The sequence below is a fragment of the Rhipicephalus sanguineus genome, chromosome 2, assembly GCF_013339695.2.
Source record: "Rhipicephalus sanguineus isolate Rsan-2018 chromosome 2, BIME_Rsan_1.4, whole genome shotgun sequence".
Lineage (NCBI taxonomy): Eukaryota > Metazoa > Arthropoda > Arachnida > Ixodida > Ixodidae > Rhipicephalus > Rhipicephalus sanguineus.
Window position 1 is genome coordinate 208,797,899 of NC_051177.1, and position 19,423 is coordinate 208,817,321.

Below are 19,423 nucleotides of genomic sequence, written 5' to 3' on the forward strand. Positions count from 1 at the left end.
TGCGGCTTCGGTGCGCATGGCAACTTTGTGATCTGCCGTCCCGACAATCCAGTGTTTTTTTTTTTTTCTTTCTCGGTCTAAATTCGGGTACGTTTCGATGTCATTTGAGAAGTTGTCTCGCAGTGCGTATTGATCGGTCTTCTCAGCGGGCAAATGCCGCTGCTTCTGTTTCTTTATTCAGCGCATTCGTTTCGTTTGGTGCTCACACAAAACGTGAGCAAATGCGACGCCTTTTTTTTAATGCTCCTTAATTATCGTTCCGTTTGCTTTCCAGTGAACTTGCCGCTCTCTGTCATCAACAAATTCATAGACCAAAGCTTCACCACTTCGAGACTGCTGGTGGAAGGAGAGCCATTCTACGAGACCGAGCATGTAGTAGCATGCGACGCCTAGGAAAAGAAAGAAAACACAGTAACGTTTGCCGGACTTGTTCTGCAAACGTTGGCTTTGAACTAGGACCCACATGAACTTGAAATAGCGGTGAATAAAATAGAAGTTATTGCAGCAACCAGCAGCCGCAAAACAGGATAGTAATTATTTGGCGTGTATCCCAGCAATTTTGGCAGCAGTGTCGTGTCTAACACCAACAGGGTGGCATCTTTCCCACGTAAATAAATGAGGCTCCAAGAAAATACATGGGGTTGGCCGGTGGGCCGATCACGGAGGCAATGCAAAATTTATGTAGCTTATGAAGCAATGCATGCCTCATCAAATGGGAAGGTTGCTCGTCGGCGTCCCGCGTCGGCGGCGTCAACACGAGTGATGCAAAAAATAATCGTGACGTGATGGTGTCACCATATGACGTCATCATGACGTCACAGATCGCCAAAGTATGTAGCGTCATTATGACGTTACATGATGACGTATTCACACGTCATGGTCGCTTGGCATTGCCTCCGTGATCGGTCACGGAGGCCGTGCAAAACCGCGTTAGGTGCATAACGCTTTTGGAGGGGGGCGCGGGAGAATCAGTACATCGACTGACAAGAAGATGATGGCTTTCGCCTTCTAGTCATCTTTAACGAATGCATAAGGGACGCTGTGCATTTTTTAGTTCAACGTATCTAAGCAATCACTTGCGCATCTGCAGCCGATTTTGTGGACGCTGAGCATGGGGCCGACTATCAAGAGGTCGCATTGGAGGGTTCTGAGATGGCATCGCACGTGGTAAAAGGTAGCGCTTTTACCATCCTGTGGCAGATAAGCATCATTTGCCGGCGGGAAGCGCGCGCGAGCCATCGTCTCAGTGCGCGCTGTCTGCTACTCACCGAACATCGCAGGCCCGACGCAGTAACGAAAGTCTTCGTCGCGGAAGTGCTTGTTGCACACAAGACTCGTAGCGGATGGATACTTGCCGGTTCTTAGCTTTAAAACCCATGCTTCACGCTGTTTGTTGTCCCGCGGTTACCAGTGCAGGCTGACACTGGGCTCCTTTGCGTAAGCGCGGCACTGCGGCACCGAGCGGTAGAGCCCCATGTTCGTCGCCTTCGGAGGCAGCCACTCTATTACAACGGTTTCAATTGAGTAGAAAATCAGAGAAAACTGCCGAATTCGAACAGACCGCAGCGCATGTGGGACTTGAAACTCGTTTTCAAAGCACGCGGCAGTGCGCCACAAGCAGCCGACGCGGCCGCTGAGACCACGTGATCCCGCCAAGCACGTCACGCCGACGGTGGCGCCGGCGTTTCCAGTGGTGGGCCTCGAGGCCAATAGGTGGTGTGCGTGACGACGAGGGATCAGGTGGGGCCACGGTGTTGAAGAAAAAAGGTGGGCAACCGCGGCAGTGGCGAGCGACGTGTCCAGCGACACAGGCGAAGCAGATGGGCCTAGTGTCCGGCGTTCGCCACACGTCGTGACGGCACAAAAAAAAAATCACAGTTTCGCCGCAAGGGCGAAGCAATGACTGCGATAGCAAGAAAAGCGGCCCGTGATGGACGCGCTGCTATGCTGCAGAAACATCTACCCCCCGGCAGCAACTACCGCGCGAGCATGCAGACAGCGGAAGGGCAAGGTTCTCCCTGCGCAAATATTAGAAGAATCTAGCGAGCTGGCCGACGACATTTAAATGCGCCCGTTGGCGCTCCTCGCGCCATCTCGTTGGTAATGAAGAAACGTTTATAAGCGCCTGCCGTCTCTGAGTCCTGCCAGCGGTAAAGGGTGTGTATATAACGCTCGCCGTTAGCTACCTCAAGGATCTGCGCTTTGTGTCGTAGTGGTTAGTGCCACGCGCTGCGGAGCGAGAGGTCGCTGGTTCGATTCCGCGCTTCGGAAGCATTTTTTCAATTATTTTTCTTTGGGACTTTAACATATATATACATACTTATACATGTACGGTGTATGGCAGCGGCAACGGCGACGGCAAAAACCAGCCGAGACTGTTCATATAATTGCTATCGCATTAAAATGAAGGCGGGTGCCCCGCGTAGTGAAGCGGCGAAGGCGCCGTGGTCGGCGGCGAGGCAGGGGTCGGCATCGCAGGTCGGGCATATGGCGTAGGCTGCTGAGGGGGCCAAGCTGCAACAGCTGCGTAAGTGAGCGGCGCAGTGACGAGTGGTTGTTGGGGTATAGATAGTAGGTACTCAGCAATTTGGGTCCGAATGACGTGTTTAAGGTTATGGACAAAGCAGTAGCAAGAGGTAGTAGCAAAAGCTGACGTGCTACCTCTTCACGGATAAATTCCTTGATGGTGGGTAGCAGCGGCTGCTGATCGGCAGGGCGAACAGTAATGTGCAAGCTCGATAGTCTGTCGGTCGTTGTGAGGGCTTGGAATGCGATAGAGCGCTGCCGACCGGCCCGTAGGCAGGAATTTTTACGGGGGGGGGGGGGCGACTTGCTGAAAACCTTAGCTAATTGAGAAAAACACCTTTTTTCGTTATTTATTTTTGGTAAAAACACCAACTTCACCAAAATTTCTTGGGGGGGGGGGGCTAGGCTCCCTACCTACGGGGGCCTAGCCCCCCCATCCCCCCCAGAAAGATAGGCTACGGGCCTATCTGCCGACGCAACTCGTCGAACCTCTGACACAATGAGACCAGTGCAGCGACTGTTGTGGGATTCCTTGCGAGGAGCATCTGAAAAGCATCGTCCTCGATGCCTTTGAGGATGTGCTTGATCTTCTGCTCTTCGGTCATGGTCGAGTTCACGCGGTTGCAGAATTAAGCACATCCTCAATGTAGCCCGTGAAGTTCTCCCCGGATTGCTTCGCGCGTTGACGCAAGCGCTGCTCTGCCCGAAGCTTGAGAGCCGATGGCCGACCGAAGACATCCGTAATGGAAGTCTTAAAGGTGGACCAAGTGGGAATGTCGCTCCCGTGGTTGCTATACCACAGTTGGGCGATGTCCGCAAGGTAGAACTGGACGTAGCCAAGCTTCATTTGGGCGTCCCATTTGTTGCTGGCACTGACAGGTTCGTATTTCGACAGCCATTCATCCACGTCCGAGCTAGACCTGTGCGCCGGTGCCAAAATCACCGGCGACTGCTGACAAGTCATTAGACAACTATTGTTTACGATGTAAGAGAAAGCGATGGGGTTGACCTGTTATAACCTTTTCGAAAACAAGGCACTGTAGGTCGTCTAGTGGCAAAATCACTCTAGAAATTCGTGTGTAGTGCCCCCCGTGTAGTTATGCAAGCAAAGATGATTGTTTCAGTTCTCATTCTGACGCCCAGTGTCAGCTCTAAAATCTTTCACTATAGTCCATCTCAGAAGCTGGTTCCAGCACTGTGGAGGCTGCGGGGCTGCTTAGCCAATAGGAAGAGCGATCACCCCTCACGATGTATTCATCCGCATCGCACCGTCTGCTCGGCGTCCCCACAGCGTCTGCGCGCACGCGTTGGGCGAGTGGAGCGAGCCCACGGCAGCAGCCAACGCTCTTGGCGTTGGGCAGCAACGGTAGCGTCGCAAAAAAAAAAAGAAATGGCATCATTCACCGAAGCTCCGGGTCCTTTGCCCCTCGAAATTATGAAGTCGCCGCCTTGCGCTGTGTGGCCTGTATGTTCTGAAGCGACGCTTGTATTTGCGTTATATTTCCGTCCTGACGCTTCGACAGCTACGTATTCGTGTCTATTTTACACTGCTTCCAAGATTCATTCTCAAATTCGACGGGACAAGGCTTAGCAGGCGTGGCTGAACAAACAGCTCATCTCAATATATAATAAGCACAAACGTACCTGATACTTTATGCTCTGCGTGAGGTGACACAAAGCGATAGCCGATTCCACCGTTTATTTATTGCTGTCGGGACAGTCAGCAAGTAGCAAGTGCGAGTTCGGATCGAAGCGGGTGATCTCGTCTGCATCGGCGCTGCCATGTTGGTTCGCCATCACAATTACCAACGGTTAGCGACACAATAATTAAATGCTTATCACGCACATGCGAATCGTGAATAGTGGATCACGTATTGCGGTGACGTAACACGTGCCAAAAAGAAAACGCAGTTGCCTTAACCTTCTCCAATGGTAACGCATTTACAAATAGAACTATGTTTTGCTGCCCAAACCTGTGGTTTGCGTACGCCTCGTAGCTTTCTCCCTGCTGCAACCAGCTTCTGAGATAGACTATACACAAGATTACAATCTGTACCATCTGTAGGATATTGTTGTGCAATTATTTATGTTATCTTGTTTCATAAATACCTGAGACTAACATAAGAATTACGTTAGTCTCAGTTATTTATAATGAACAAAATTATTTTTTCCCAATGCGCGGAGTTCGTTTCTTTTTAACCTTTTTGCAAGAGGTACATCGCTCTAACGGCATGAGTGATTGCAAAGCTTTACAACACACTCAAGTAGGTCGCCTCGGTTAGGACAATCACCACGGCCACTGCGCCTACGCACTTGTCTTGCGGTTCACATGCAAATTAGGCCAAGCCAAATGTTTTTGTCGACAATGAGATCGAACGGAGCGAAACGATAGCGAGCTTCCGCTGTTTTCTGACACACAATAGCAACGGGAATGAGACGCGACGATCAACACGGTGAAGGACAGGATGCGTAGTCCATCGTTATCTGCGTTCGCCACTATCGGTAGCATGTGTAGATAGCAGATTGCCCCGTTGTCTATAGAAGACACCGAATTGACATGCAGCGGAAGTTTACATTGCTTTGGCGCTGTCAAAACAAGTTCCCTTATCTTTGATTCTATATACTACAGCCCAGTCGATACCACTTTGTTTTGAATCTACCGCTCGCCTACGCGAAATTTCCATTCACACGTGCTGATTGGCAGACGTTACGCTCATTTTGAGGTTTCTATCACGTGTACCGGGGCTGCGCAAGGTAAATACTGTGTTCCTCGGGCAGTGAAATACAGTCAGTGAGAAAGAGCATCCTGAAAACCTCAAACAAAAGTTGTGGATGCTCTTCGTTTGTTTGGGCTGTTAGTATTGTCGGCTTTGTTGTGTGCACTGCGTTAACGCTACGCCACTTCTCCCACTCTGCCTCCGTACCTTTACTGAACAAGAAAATTCGACGACTCAAACCACCGAGAAGAAAAGGCGAAAGAGCGTCAACTCGCAACTCGCTCTTTCCTTTCGCCTTTTCTTCTCGGTGGTTTGCGTCGTCGAATTTTCTTGTAACATGCACCAACTGGCCCAACAACAAGTTTTACTAAACTTTATTGAACAGTCTCACTTACCGGTAATTGGGGTGGTTGTGGTGGTTGGGATGGAAAGGTGGTAGGTGGGGGAGGGGAGTCAAGGGCCCTGAAAGACGTAAATTGAATGGGGTGAACACAAGAAGCCACCTACCTCTCCCAGGTTACGTCTAAAAGCTGATTCTCCTGTAGCTTGGTCACTGGTGCATTTAACAACACCGCACACTAGTAGGCCTGTTGGTGTTTTCATCACTGTGCAACTGTTTAAGAAAATTATATATGCAGCGCAAGGGCTCTTCTTTCCACAGTTTTTTTACCGCAGTTTTCTTTCGCCTTTTGGCTATTTTAAGTCCAAGTTTGCTTTCAGAATGGCGTCCACCTACAGCTTTTTTCTGTTTTAGCACCTCTGGCAAAACCTAAACGCAGCCTTCGGGAACGTCCTGTCTGCGTCATAACACGTTCGCACGGATGTGAATAAGTATAAATTTACAGTAGATCAGTGCCAGTGGCGTAGCCAGGAATATTGTTCGGCGGGGGTCACGTTGCAGCGCGACCTCCTAATTGAATTTTTCGAACGACTAAGTATATGAATAACATGTATTACTAGTGACAATTTGTATTAGATGCTGCAAATCACTTCTTGAATGCTGCGCACTGTCAAGAACGAGTAAGAAATATGTTTTTAAAAAAAAATATTATGTTGGCAGGCCCGCAGAATCTTTCCAGGAATAACTGTCTTTAATCTGTTCATTTTTTTATTATTTTTTGTGTGTAAAAGGTACGTCAAATATCACGTAAACTTTGGAACTGCATCAGTTTTTAACGGAAGAAGTGTCTGATAACAAAAAAAAATGAAGTCCACAAAATAACCAAGACGAGATCAAATATTTTAATGCAGATTGTTTACGCAAAATGTTCATCTTTTTGCACAAATGATGCGGCCAGGAAAAAATAAGAATGGGAAAGGACACCTCGAATACGGGCAAAACATAAGTCACCGGAAACAGTGCGCAGTATGCTTACACAAAACACAACAAATGTACATTTAAATATGCAATCAATATACGGAACTAAGCAATGACCACTATACATAATGCCAAAAATAAAGCAAAAGAATATGCTGCACAATCACAGAAACTGATATATCCTTGGGCCAAGCTACTGTCTTGGACGCACCATGTGGACAGAACTATGAAGGAAGAGCGCAGAAATAACGAAAGAAACTGTTTCAAAACTGGTTTAAAAGTGCGAACCACTATTGTGCACTCAATATAAAAGGTGTGTTGTCGCTTCTAGTTCAAAACGCATTGACGAACAAAAACGACAAATGAAAGTAACAAACAATGCTGCTAGTACGGCTTCCCAATAGCTGAATTTGTTTGGTAACGCCGGGTATCCCGACCTCTCATTGAACAAGGTAAAGCTGTCGATTGGCTGTTAATGTCCACCTGATACCCATATTCGTATGTTTGTATTAGGTTACGGTGCTAACTGCTAAAAGGTACAAATTCCTGACAGCTTTAAAAGGTGGTGAACAATATTATTGCGTCAGAATTACGGGCTGATTGACCTGAACTCCGGAACAGCAGTGTCTTTTCCTTTCGTTCGCGCTGATTTTTTGTCCTGCTCGGTATCAAAAGACAAAGCTGACCCGGCGAGGAAGCTTAGCGAAGCGGTCAATGACTTCCGAGACGCTGATGTCGACATTTCTGTCGGCGTACAGAAGTACCAGGCCAACAATACGTTCCGCAGACATTGTAAAGCGTAAGTAGTTCTTAAGTAATCTCATGCGTAATTGAAAACGTTCTCTCTGCGCTGTCAGTGGTCACTGGAAGGGCGACTAGAATCTGGAGTAGCTTGTACACGTTCGGACAGAACCTGCTGTCGCAATGAGAAAGGGCATCGGTTCCTGTATTGGGGCGCTGGTTTGCTGCTTTGTTCGCCCACTTTGTCCACCATAGTCGCAGTTCTCCCAAAGCAGGCCTCGTTTCGACGTCATGCGCAAAAACGGTCAAGAGATTTTCTGCTCCTATCTCCTGATCATCTTGCACTGGTCGTATTGCGGATGGTACAATTACTGAAAAGTCCTTTAGAACTGCCCTGTGCTTTTCGAACCGTTGGTTTAACTGGGCTTTAATCTGTTCATTTTTTTATTATTTTTTGTGTGTAAAAGGTACGTCAAATATCACGTAAACTTTGGAACTGCATCAGTTTTTAACGGAAGAAGTGTCTGATAACAAAAAAAAATGAAGTCCACAAAATAACCAAGACGAGATCAAATATTTTAATGCAGATTGTTAGATTGTTGGTCCATGAACGGAATGAACAAGGTTCTGCGAAAATATTCTTCCGCGCTTTCGAATGCATTGCTCCCAAGGTTTTGCTTCCGGACACCAGCTCGACGGCTGGTGATCTCCACATTAAGTTTTTATGCGAATGCCTGCACTTGTACAAATATTTTTGAGAAAGAAACATTCGCGCTCTTGCAGTCATTTTCAATTGTCTGCTGTACCGCTTCTATGTCGTAAATGGCGGCGCTCATGTCGATACTCCTCGTCTACAGCTTCTTTGACAGTGGCAAAGTCAGTGCTAACACGTGCTCCGCCACATGCAGGCTTACAAGGAACGCTGGTGACAACGGTGCCAACATTAGACTTTTTGCCTGCACTGGACTTTCGCCATTTCCGTTAAACTCCTCTAGTGCTGCGATCAACGGCTCAAAGAGGCTCACAAATGAAAGTACTGCTCCTTGGCCCAGCGCGTTTCCCAAAAGGCGCTGCCTTGTACACTCAGGAGAGCTCAAACTTATCATTTTTCGCGAAACGTGTGAGCGGCTAGAATATTTACGGAAAAAGACTGACGTTGCTTTTAGAGTCCCAAAACAGTTTCGAATGCCTGTGACGGAGCATGCCGCATACTGAACTAGATTAAGGGAATGACTGGCGCAGTGAGTGTATTGTGCGGCTGGATATTTCTCACGAACAGCAGCTTGAACACCATTCGTTTTGCCGGCCATCGAGCCTGCACCATCGTAGCCTTGACCACGGAGATGCTGCATGGTAATTCCCATGTCTGTAAGGACCCTTATGATGGTGTTGGCGAGGGCCCGGTCACTTTGGTCGTGAAGTGGCACAAAGGACGCAGCCGTTGTGTCGATTCGTGTGCGCTGGCGTGTGCGATGCCAGTCATATGCCGGTTTCGTTGGGGCAGCTTCAGAAATCCTCCGAAAAAGGATTCTACGAGATATTGACATCGCGGCTGGCCCTGTATTAGACAATTGACAGTGAATCTACTGAAATAAAGAAGACATTTTGTATGTATATGGAAAAATAAAACATTTAATTGTCTCACTTTGTACTTAGTTGTCGCATTGACAGCGAAAGCAGTAAGGTACGGAATGCTAACTATTTTTTGCCGTGTTATTTTCCGCGCGACTTTTTGTAACGACGGAAAACAACACGCGAAAAAAAGTATTCGCGCCTTGCGCCAAATAAATGGGAAAAATAATCCATGGGTATTAACAGCTCATCTGAACTGGGGATAAAAAGATCATTGGCATGGAGTGTGTGAGCGGACCGACTATTCGACTGGCGAGGTGATCTGTGAGGACTTAAAGTTGCCTTGTAGAAGTAACTGCATGGAGAATAACTGTTAGACCCGGGGACGTTAGTCCTTAAAAAATAAATGTACTTAAACGTCCGTCGCCTTGTAGGTCTTCTAGGTTAGGAAGAACACAATGGCAGACGCCGGCTGCGTGAAAGTAAGGTAAAAACAGGAATAACCTGACGAGAGTCACTTTCCTTTTTATTGTTCAAAAAAGAAAGAGTGATACCCTGTTTCACAAACTGAATGGTTGAAAAAATCTTGCAGTAAAGCCACCTTCCCGAACCTTTGAACTGTCCATGGCATTGTCGTGCTCGAAAAAAAAATATTTTAGAGAGCATCCTGGGTGGTTTTCGGTGAAGGTGGTTATTTCGGACGGCGGTGTTTAATTGAACGAAAAAAAGAAAAACCTCAAAGGGGTGGGGGTGAGGAGACTGAAGCCCAATAAATCCCACCCCCCGGGTGACGCCCCTAATCGGTGGTGTATGAGACAACGAAAAAATTCGAGGGGGGGGAGGGGCTACACCCCTGATCAATGCATAATTACCATCTATGTCACAATACAACATGCACCTGTCACAAAACCTACGGAGATGGCTGTAGTTTCGGAAGGCTAGGCTACGGCGGCTACGTGCTTAAGTTAAGAAATGCGAAACATTGCTATCTATCTATCTATCTATCTATCTATCTATCTATCTATCTATCTATCTATCTATCTATCTATCTATCTATCTATCTATCTATCTATCTATCTATCTATCTATCTATCTATCTATCTATCTATCTATCTATCTATCTATCTATCTATCTATCTATCTATCTATCTGGGACAGAAAATTTCATTTTTTAGGGCTATAACAGATATCAGCAACGAGAGATCCAGTGACTGAATAAATGCCCGTATAGATTCCCTGTAATACAATCAGGAGCCGCATAAAAGTCTTCCTGCAGTTTGAGAATATTGTCCTCGGCCTGCGGATATGTTCGTGAACTCAACCAAGGTGTATTGCACCTGGTGACGGAAGCGACAGGCTTCTGGTCTGCAGCCAGTGACGCGGGCGTTCCGAGGTGTGGCCGGTGAACTCGACGACGTTCTAGCAAGGCTCCTTGACAATGCAGCGGCCGCGCACTGCAAGTACGGATGTCTCTGATACAAGCCCCCTTCTGAAGCAAGCCGCCCAAGCCAATTCCCGGAGTGCCACGTCAACAATAGAACGCCATGTCGGGAGAGAGAGAGAGAAACAACATTTATTGAAAAAAAGTGGTTCATTGCGGGTAGGGCCTTTCCCAAGGCTCCACTGGCTACAGCGGCTCGGCGGCACTGACTTAGGGCTGCCAGTTGGCTTCCCAGGATCCGTTCAGCGAGTCGCCTCCCACGACCACATGTGCATTGGGTGCGTATGTACTGTGTCGACGCCCTTGTTGGTAATATGCCCTTGAGGTACATTCGACAAGCTGCCTGCGAGTCAGAGACCACGTAGACAGAGATACCTTGTTGGTCTGCCATTCGAATGGCGAGAGCAATAGCAGTTGCCTCGGCTGCCGCGGAGGATGAGGTAAGTATGGTCGCGGAGTTCGAAAGTTTGCCCCGGTTGACTACAGCGATAGCGTAGGCGGGAGCCTGCCTATCTGGCAGGCTCCCGTCTACGCTCTCGCTCGAATTAATATGTCGGTTTGCTCCTGCTCTGTTTTTCGGTTTTTCGGGAAAGGGAGGACGTAGGTCAGCCGGCTCAAAACCAGTGCCTGCGCAAGCCTCAGCATGTCTGTTCAGTCATGCTACTATTTTTCTTCCTTTGGAGATTGTTCTAAGATGCCCTGTCAGGCTTTGTATTGTATACCTCTGCTTATCCAGGCCCACCTTGACACTCGTTGTTTCTTGAATGTACATGCCGAGTATCCGAAGGGTGTTAACTCTTCTGAGTGGGGATTCTCCCAAGTAAAATGTTACTTTAGCATTCATTCGTTCGTCCTTGGCCGAAACAATGCATAACGAACGCTCAACTACGTCTGCCAAGACCCGTTTTGCTTTCGTGTTATACCGATTCCTGACATAGGGATCAGCCATGTTTTAACACGAAGGTGTTTTATGCCGGGTCCACCAAGACTTTCATGACGTATTTCTGTCGCGGAAGCACGTCAGCCAGATGAATGACAAAGAAACTATCAGAAAAAGTTCCCGTGATAGGAGTCGAACCCACGACCTCTCGGCCGCGATGATGGCTGGCGGGCGCTTAGCACACCGAGCTACCGCCAAGCACATAAAGGAGGCTACATGAACGCTGATTATTTCTTTCACGCTTTCCTCTCACAGTGCTCTTGGATGGATGGATGGCTGCTATGAGCGTCCCCTTTATAACGGGGCGGTGACATGTGTGCCACCAGGCTCGAAAAAAAAAAACTTCGTTGCCTCCGCAATTAGCTCCGGCAGCGCGCCGTTGTTGCGACCGTCTCATTCGACGCGTTTCCAATAGGATTATTGATTTAAAAGCTTATTGGTATATACACAATGTGCTCTCGCTTGTTTGCTTCAGCACCATGGTATCAAAAAAAGGAAAGAAAAGAGAAAGAAAAAAAAAGAACAAAATGGTGATTTTCTCAAACTGGTGAGCTCTTTGTGCTTGCTATTGCGGGGCAGGGGATGGCCATCGTGCGCAAGTAATTGCACCATATATTCAGCCTGGCTCTGATGAGTGGATCTTCGAGTTTCTAGTGGGTAGTTTCCTCCATGTCCTTGCTGTAGGTGGGGCAGCGTACGTTGGGCTCTTTTTATGAAAGCAGCTCGGCTTGATTTGTGAATTGGACATTCCCAGAAGATATGCTCCGTGGTTGTTGATGCTTGGCAGTAATCGCAGTTGGGGACAGAGTATTTAGTCGGGTACATCCTGTGAAGCAGTGGGATAGTTGTTAAGCTTCGTGTACGTAATGTTCCGAGTATGACCTCGCAGAGGCGGGTGGATCTTGGTGACGCGGCGTCGCGTTTTGTAGCTTCTAATTTAGCCCTTAATTTACGGCGGCGCGGGACTTTTGCTCGGTAGTTGGCTTCATGGGTGTCGTCTTCGACTAACGTTGGAGTCTCCTTCGAACTGGCATTCACGAGTTGTTCCTTGCTTTGATGCTGCAAGACTCGGTGATGAACTAGCTCGTTCCCCGATATATTGCTGTGTTCAGGAATCCAATGAATCCTTAACCGGATGGATCGTTTTTGAAGTTGCGCGGCATAGTTCATGATGTGCCTGGCGTATGCTTGTAGCTTACTTCGAGTTTGGAGCGCTCGAATCACTTGCTGCGAGTCTGTAAAGGTGTGAATAGCTTTTGGTGATGATTCTGTTTGAGTGTAGTGCGCTAGAGCTTCCGAAAAAGCGTGCCCTTCGGCTGCTTCGGTTAGCAAGCCAGCATGCTTAATAGAGGATGGTGATGCTTCCCTTGTTCTTAGGTTCAAAAATGACCCAGTGTCCTTCTAGAGTGCCCGAGGCGTCCGTGTAGATGATTTCTTCTTCGCCAAATATGGTTTTTAGGTACTCAATATGCCGTTGAGCATAGTAATCCCTGCTCTGTTTGTCTGAGGCTTGGTTCACATGTTTCGGAAGCAGCCTATTGTACGTCGCGGTAATATCTTCCTATGGTGGAATGGTATGTAGAATTTGAGGCAGGTCTTCATTGCTTAGGCCTAGTTCGCTTCTGATGGTTCTTCCCGTACGAGTTAGCTTGAGGCACTTATTTTGGGCTTGCAGTGCAGGCTCAGCGTAGTCACCTACTGGAAGAAGTAGACCTGTTCCGTACAAGTCTTCGACCTTGGCGTACTTCGGTAGCCCTGTGGCGATTCGAATGCATGCTTTGTTGATGCATTCAATTTTGTCAAGCTCGGTTGGCGTCATTGGCAGGAAGGGTAGTCCATATAGGAACCTTGAGTGGACCAGCGCTTGTGCGAGCCTTATAATTTGGCCTTCGGATAGGCCCGAGGCTTGTCAGCTTTCGCAGCACTCTTACTGTCTGTTTCGCCGTGTGCAGCGCTTTTTGTTCCCATTGGGTGGACCTTTCGTTTTGTTGGTATATTATACCTAGAATCTTAATGTGCTCTTTGCGCTGAATGCTGGTGTTTCGAACAGCAAGTTGGACTGTATCTCGAATAAATTGTTGCTTTCTGTGGTTTGTGGGTTTAAGAACAACTACAAACTCGGGTCTTTTCTGGTGAAACCTGAAGACCTTGTCTGTGAAGAAAATTCGTGATAACATCTATTGCTTTTTGGAGTTGCTGTTGTTTCGCAGAGGTAGCTCCTTGCGGAGCTCCGATTTTCTTTGAATATGGTCCACTAGTAAATGAGCCTATTTTTTTATAGAAAGCCTCCTGTTCTGCAGAAAACTCCGAACGTAATTGTACAGTCTTCTACCTACAGGTAGTTCTGACAGCTCTCGTAGTATAGTACGTATCCTGGGGCCCTGAGTCGAAGGCCTTCTTTACGTCAATATCCACAATAGTGCTCAACTGATATGGTGAGGGGTTCTTTAGTACATCCACGTACAGACGCCGGAGTGTGTCCTGCGTAGATACGTGGTGTCTGAAGCCAGTTTGGGTCCTATGATAGTGTTCTCCATTTTCCAACATTCATGTGAGGAATCTGTTTACCATTCGCTCCGTCACCTTGCCGATTACTGAAGTTAATACAATGGGACGGAGGTTGCTTGCACTTGTTGGAGGTTTGTTTGGTTTAGGGAGTGGTATAACAATGGAATGTTTCCACTGGGTAGGAATTTTGCCGTCTTCCCATGATTGATTGATGATGGCAAGAAAGGGGATTAGTTGGTTTTCTGTTAGTTGCTTTAATTGTTTGTACGTAATCATATCGGGACTCGGAGCTGTTTCGCTATTTGATTCCTTTAGTGCTGTCATAAGTTCTTGGATTGTGAAAGGAGCATCCATTATGTCTTTGCTTTGCTTTTCCTCTGGCCATTTTGGATACTCCGGATCCCTTGCCGGTTGTAGAAAAAAATGTATTAGCACAGGTATCGGCGGTGGTTCGCGCTGATGAGTGGGAAGCCAAGAATAGGTTTTCAGCGGCTGTTCGAGCTTTGCCCCGGCCTTCCAATGATTTGACTATGTTCCATAACCTTTGACCATTTATCCGACCGTGTAGTTGGTTGCAGCAATCCTGCCACTGCTGCCTACGTAGCTTGCACGCGTACTTTGATGTTTGTCTCGTGAGAAGCTTAAGCTTCAGACGATTGCGAGCTGATTTTTCTGTCCTGGATGCATGCAAAGCAGCTATGCATGCCTACCATAAATTAAGGAGGTGCCTGTCAGGCGCAGGCTTTTGAGGTACTTTCTTGTAGGTTTTGCTTGCTTTCCATGTCGCGTTTCGTACATGTTCTGTAAGTTTGTTAAGGGTGGCTCTTTCTGGGCATCCATCCATATAAGACCCAAACTTGCCCCAGTCGATGAATGAACCCTCCTTTGCCTGAGAAGAAATCCCGCCCCAGGCAATCTCAACTGGTAAGTGGTCACTGTCAATATTGTTGGGCCATGTGTCCAAGTGCGTACATTTTGGTAGGTGCCTAACCCACGTGAGGCCCGGCGATGTATTATTCTGCTTCGCGCCACCGATCCTTGTGTGCTCCTCCGGTGTGTTAAGGAGAGTAAAACCGGCGTCTTCCGAAGCTTCCTTGAGTTGCTTCCCTTTGGGAGAATCTCTTGAGTATCCTCAGAAGACGCTAGGCACGTTGAAGTCTCTCAGAATTAAAGCTAGACCTTTAGTGTCTATTTTACTGAGGGGAATTTTCGCATTTCTTGATTTTGGAGACCTGTACCAGTTTAATATTTCATATGTTTTGCCCTCGATTTTCGTGCGTGTCTGAATGGACGAGAATGAAACTGAAGATAGCGGATTGTGCACGGCCTGAAGGTTCTTCTTCGTGTGCGTAACACACTGACCTGATGAAACACCAGCATATCCTGGTATGTGGCAATACTTGCCCGGCTCCTGTACGCAAATAATATCGTTTTTTTTTTCGAGGGAATTTATTATGTAAAGGAAGTCATTGACTGTCTTGAGAAGGCTTCGCGCGTTCCACTGGGCTATCAGAGCCATGATTCTGAATCTTTTTTCTTCTTGATCTACAATGGAAGCTGGCCTACTGCGTTTGTTACCTTTAAGCGACCCTTTTGGGTCTTGGCTTGTACGGTTTGTTCACTCGCTTACGAAGAGCAGTAGTAGCTGCTGCAACCTATGGACAGTCGGGAGAGTGCGAGTCATGGGGTCCATGCAGTGTATGCATTTCGGAGTACAGATAAAATCCTCTGCATGTTTTGTATGACAACTTGTGCAAATTTCTGGGTCTCTTTTCGGGGCTGTGCAGACGTCAGCTCTGTAGCCTATGCCTAAGCAGTTCATGCATGAGGTTATCTTTGGTCTGTACTTGTGCACAGGGAAACGCACTGATTCGAAAGCCACGTATTCTGGCAGGTTTTAGCCGTTGAACGCGATTAGTACTGTGTTAGACATGCCGAGGAGCCGTGTCGACATGATTTCGTGGGTCGAACTTTTCAGGCCTTACATTAACTGCTCTTCAGTTAGCGCCTTGATTCTGTGAACGACACCCGTTATGCGCCCTTCACGGATAGCAATATATGTATTAAACTGCACAATTTGGTCGTCAATGATCAGGTGCTCCAGGTTCAACAGTAAATGGGCAGCTTGCTCTGTGTAGCAATCAACCACTGCTAGGTTAGACTTGTTGAGGATGCTGCATTGAATGTCCGACCCCTTAATTTGAGGAAGCGCTAGACGGAGTCTGTACGTAAACTGGTACGGTGGAATCTGGGTGATGTTAAATGCTTTAGGCTTCAGCATTATGGTCTCAAACAAGGTCTGCGGCTGTGGGGTGGTTGGTGGCTTTGGTCGCGTGAGTTTTCGGTTCTAGACTACGGTCTAGCTTTCGTGGTCTTCCATAGCTGTATGCTCGGGTAGTGCATGACGCTCAGCAAAAGGAGGCGGGCTTACTTGGTTTCCTGTGGCTGCAGGGTTGTATGCTGGCGTGTCGCTCAGCAGCGCTGGCCGGATGGTCTTTGGATGGTAAGGTCTGTCGGCTAGCTGTTAGAAGCTTCGTTCAGTTGGTCGAGGGGTTGGAATCTTGACGGGGCGATCATCTCTCCACGGCGGGCTCACCTACAAGGGGAGCCGGGATGGTGACGAGCGGAGAGAGAGGGCAGTTGGCAGACGCTGGAAGCGTTCGTTGCAGCAGCGTGCCGCGACGACCTCCCAGCTTCTCGGTCGAGAAGCGTCTCCCGCGTTTCCAATAGGAGAAGTACAATTTCATCAACGCTTTAACACTCCGCGAGGTGACGGCTTTAGCCGAATCCTCGCTCATAGCATCCATCCATATCAAAAATAGCTCTCCAACGCTCGCCTGGCTGTCGCACCAGGTTCCCCTCTCACCCTGTGAGAATTAACGGCCAGGCTAGAGGGAAGACACGACGCTCGTCGCGTTTCCCTTCGCATTTCACGAGGCTTTGAAGGAGTGCACATCAAATATCAGTGTGCTTACTTTACTATGTGCTTGTTGATGCAATCTTTGCGCGGGATTCACCATACGCTGTGTCCAGGTATATCTTGACAAATGCAGCTATCGCAATGGTTAAACCGTGATCACGAGCGTTAGTCGTCGGTAGGCAGATGTACCACTAGGCGTCAACGTGGGTGCGTCCGTATCAAGCGGTTCTATATCTGCCAAACGACAATATACAATGTACAAGCTCTCCTATACGAATGCACTAGAAACAATCAACTACCGATTACTATGACGAAGGGATCAGCCATCTTTTCTTTTCTTACGTATTATTCTGCGCAACTCTTTATCACTTTCCTTCCGTGGTCTATCTCTGAAGACAGTGACGTTGAGCGTGGCATTTTGTGCACTTGGTCACAGCATGGCATTCTTTGTGTCCTCCAACGCATCTCCTCCTTGTATAGTGGCCAGTATTCCCTCATGTCACGCTGGAGACCGGGGTCCGATTCCCCGACGGGGATTGTTCTTTTTCTAACACGAAAGTGTTTTATGCCGGGGTCCACCACGGTGGGCCGCGGTGGGGGTGACGTATGTCTGTGTCTGTGACGAAATACAGTGACGTATTTCGGTCACGCAAATGACGTAGAAAAATATACACGATCAGATGGCAAAGAAAAAAAAGGTTTCGTCAGCGGGCATCGAGCCTACGACCGCTCGGTCCGCAACAACAGATGCCGGACACGCTATCCACGGCGCCACGGTCAGAGTCTAGATGCTTTACAAACGCGCCTTTTATATATACCACTCTCCCGGTTGGCGGTGTAGTGTTGCTCTCTGGGAGCGGTAAGGTAAAGCAATTCGTCATTACTGTGGCCTCCGCGATTAGCATCTGCAACGCGTTACATGTCCGTCCCATTCCGTGCGTTGTCAATAGAAGTTCAATTTTGTCGCTGACTTAACACACCGGGAGGTGGCGACCTTAGGCCAAGCGTCGTAGAAGCATCGGTCTCGCTCATAGCATCACGGAGGACGCTCGGAACGTTACATGGTTACGGACGCGCAGCGTATCGGCTCCGCCGATTTTCGGCCGGAGCGTCGGACGTCTCCGCCTGACCACAGCAAGCTCATCACCAACGTCGTACCCAAAGTTGCAGGGAACATCTGGGCACCAGTTTGTCTACGGTGGACTCGGTTAAACTCCTTTTTTTGGGCAACACACAACCGCCTTCGCCGGCGGCGCAGCTAGGCCTCATGACCGCACCAGCGTCCAGTGCATCCGAGCCCCTGCCTCTGGCTACCGACGCCAGCATGGCTGCTGCGCAAGTCTCCTGTTGGGGTTACGACCCCGAAGGCATGCAATGGACAACGGTTCCCCAAGCGGCACCTGGAGACCCAGTTCCGGCAAGTTTTCGCAGCGCCGCGTTGAACGCTGCGGTGCTGCGCCGAGCGCAGGGCCGCGTCGCTACCGACGCCGGCGATCTCGTGGGAAACCAGCAGCCACCCGCTTCTCATGCAGCGGGACGCAAGGGGCGACTACTTACGCAGTGGAAACCGCCTGTTATCCCCAAACCTGCTCCAGACGACTACGTAGTCGTCATCAAGCCTCGCACCCGCGTCTCGTTGTGCGAGACGTTCCAGGAGACCGGCTACGGCCGGGCCTTCACGGCACTCCTAGGCCCGCAACACGCATCAGACCTTACCATAATACCGGTAAGAGAACAAAATCTGATTATCGTTCATACCGCTAAACCCGAGCTAGCCGACCGTATTCTCGGGGAATTTGAACTCAATGCACCCAGCGGGCGTGTCCCCCTTGTGGGACACCTACGCCAAGATGGAAAGGATGTCTGCTACGGCGTCGTTACCGTCCGCAATACTGACACTACGGACTCGCTTCGTACTAGCCTTCAATGGCGCCATGGCACCACAGTGGAAGTGCGTAAATTTGGGAACTCCAACAAAGCAAGGCTCACTTTCGCCGGAACTGAGAAGCCACGTTTCGTACATTACGACTCGGAGCTTGTGCAAGTTAGGCCTTACCAGCGAACCATTCCGGCCTGCGGACATTGTGGTGTGGTCGGCCACCGTCCGGACGCCTGCCCCGGCCAAAGGCCGGACCGGTGTGGCCTGTGTGGACAGCAGGCTCCGCTTGCTGAGGGTGTGCGGGCCCCTCACGAGTGCAACCCAAAGTGCGCAGTCTGCGGTGGAGCCCATGCCACTGGGGTACGTGCGTGTACAGCTAAATATCGTGATGCCCAGCACGCCCATCCAAAACGCGGGCCTAAATCCAAGCCGAGGAGGCGCAGGCGTGGCAAGCGTCATCCGAGCAAGCCTAAGGACAAGGTCGTTGACCCTACAACGACAAAGTGTGTGACCCCACCCACCGGAAATCAAGGGAAACCTCCGCCGCCAGCTCGAGATGGTGCAGCGAAGCAATCTGGACCCCCCCAAACCGGCGGCCCGAAGACGTAGGTGAACGTCGTCCAGCAAAACTGGCAGGTGAGCGGCGCGGGCAGGACAGCTCCTCCCCTCCCTCTCCCTTCCCGTTCCCCACAAGCGGCAATCTCTGTTGAACAAAAAGAAATATCTGCTCTTCGCGAGCAGGTTTCAAATCTTCAGAAGCGCCTACCGATAGCGGAGGCCCGCCAAAATTCCCCCAACCACCCCTCTGCCCCACCCGCAGCAGAGGCGATGAAGAGCGACACCACTCCCTCAGGACAGACT

General features: G+C 49.0%; 1 protein-coding gene across 1 annotated transcript; it reads left to right on the plus strand.

Annotated features, from left to right (window-relative positions):
• Window positions 1–17,950: 17,950 nt before the first annotated feature.
• On the plus strand, window positions 17,951–19,171 carry LOC125757444 (uncharacterized). The gene has a single exon (XM_049413043.1). The coding sequence runs from the start codon at window positions 17,951–17,953 to the stop codon at window positions 19,169–19,171; it is 1,221 nt and encodes a 406-aa protein (XP_049269000.1).
• The last annotated feature ends 252 nt before the right edge of the window (window positions 19,172–19,423 follow it).

What these genes read in the sequence shown, in the direction of transcription:
- LOC125757444 (XM_049413043.1), top strand. Translation starts at nt 17,951, where the DNA reads ATGACCGCACCAGCGTCCAGTGCATCCGAGCCCCTGCCTCTGGCTACC.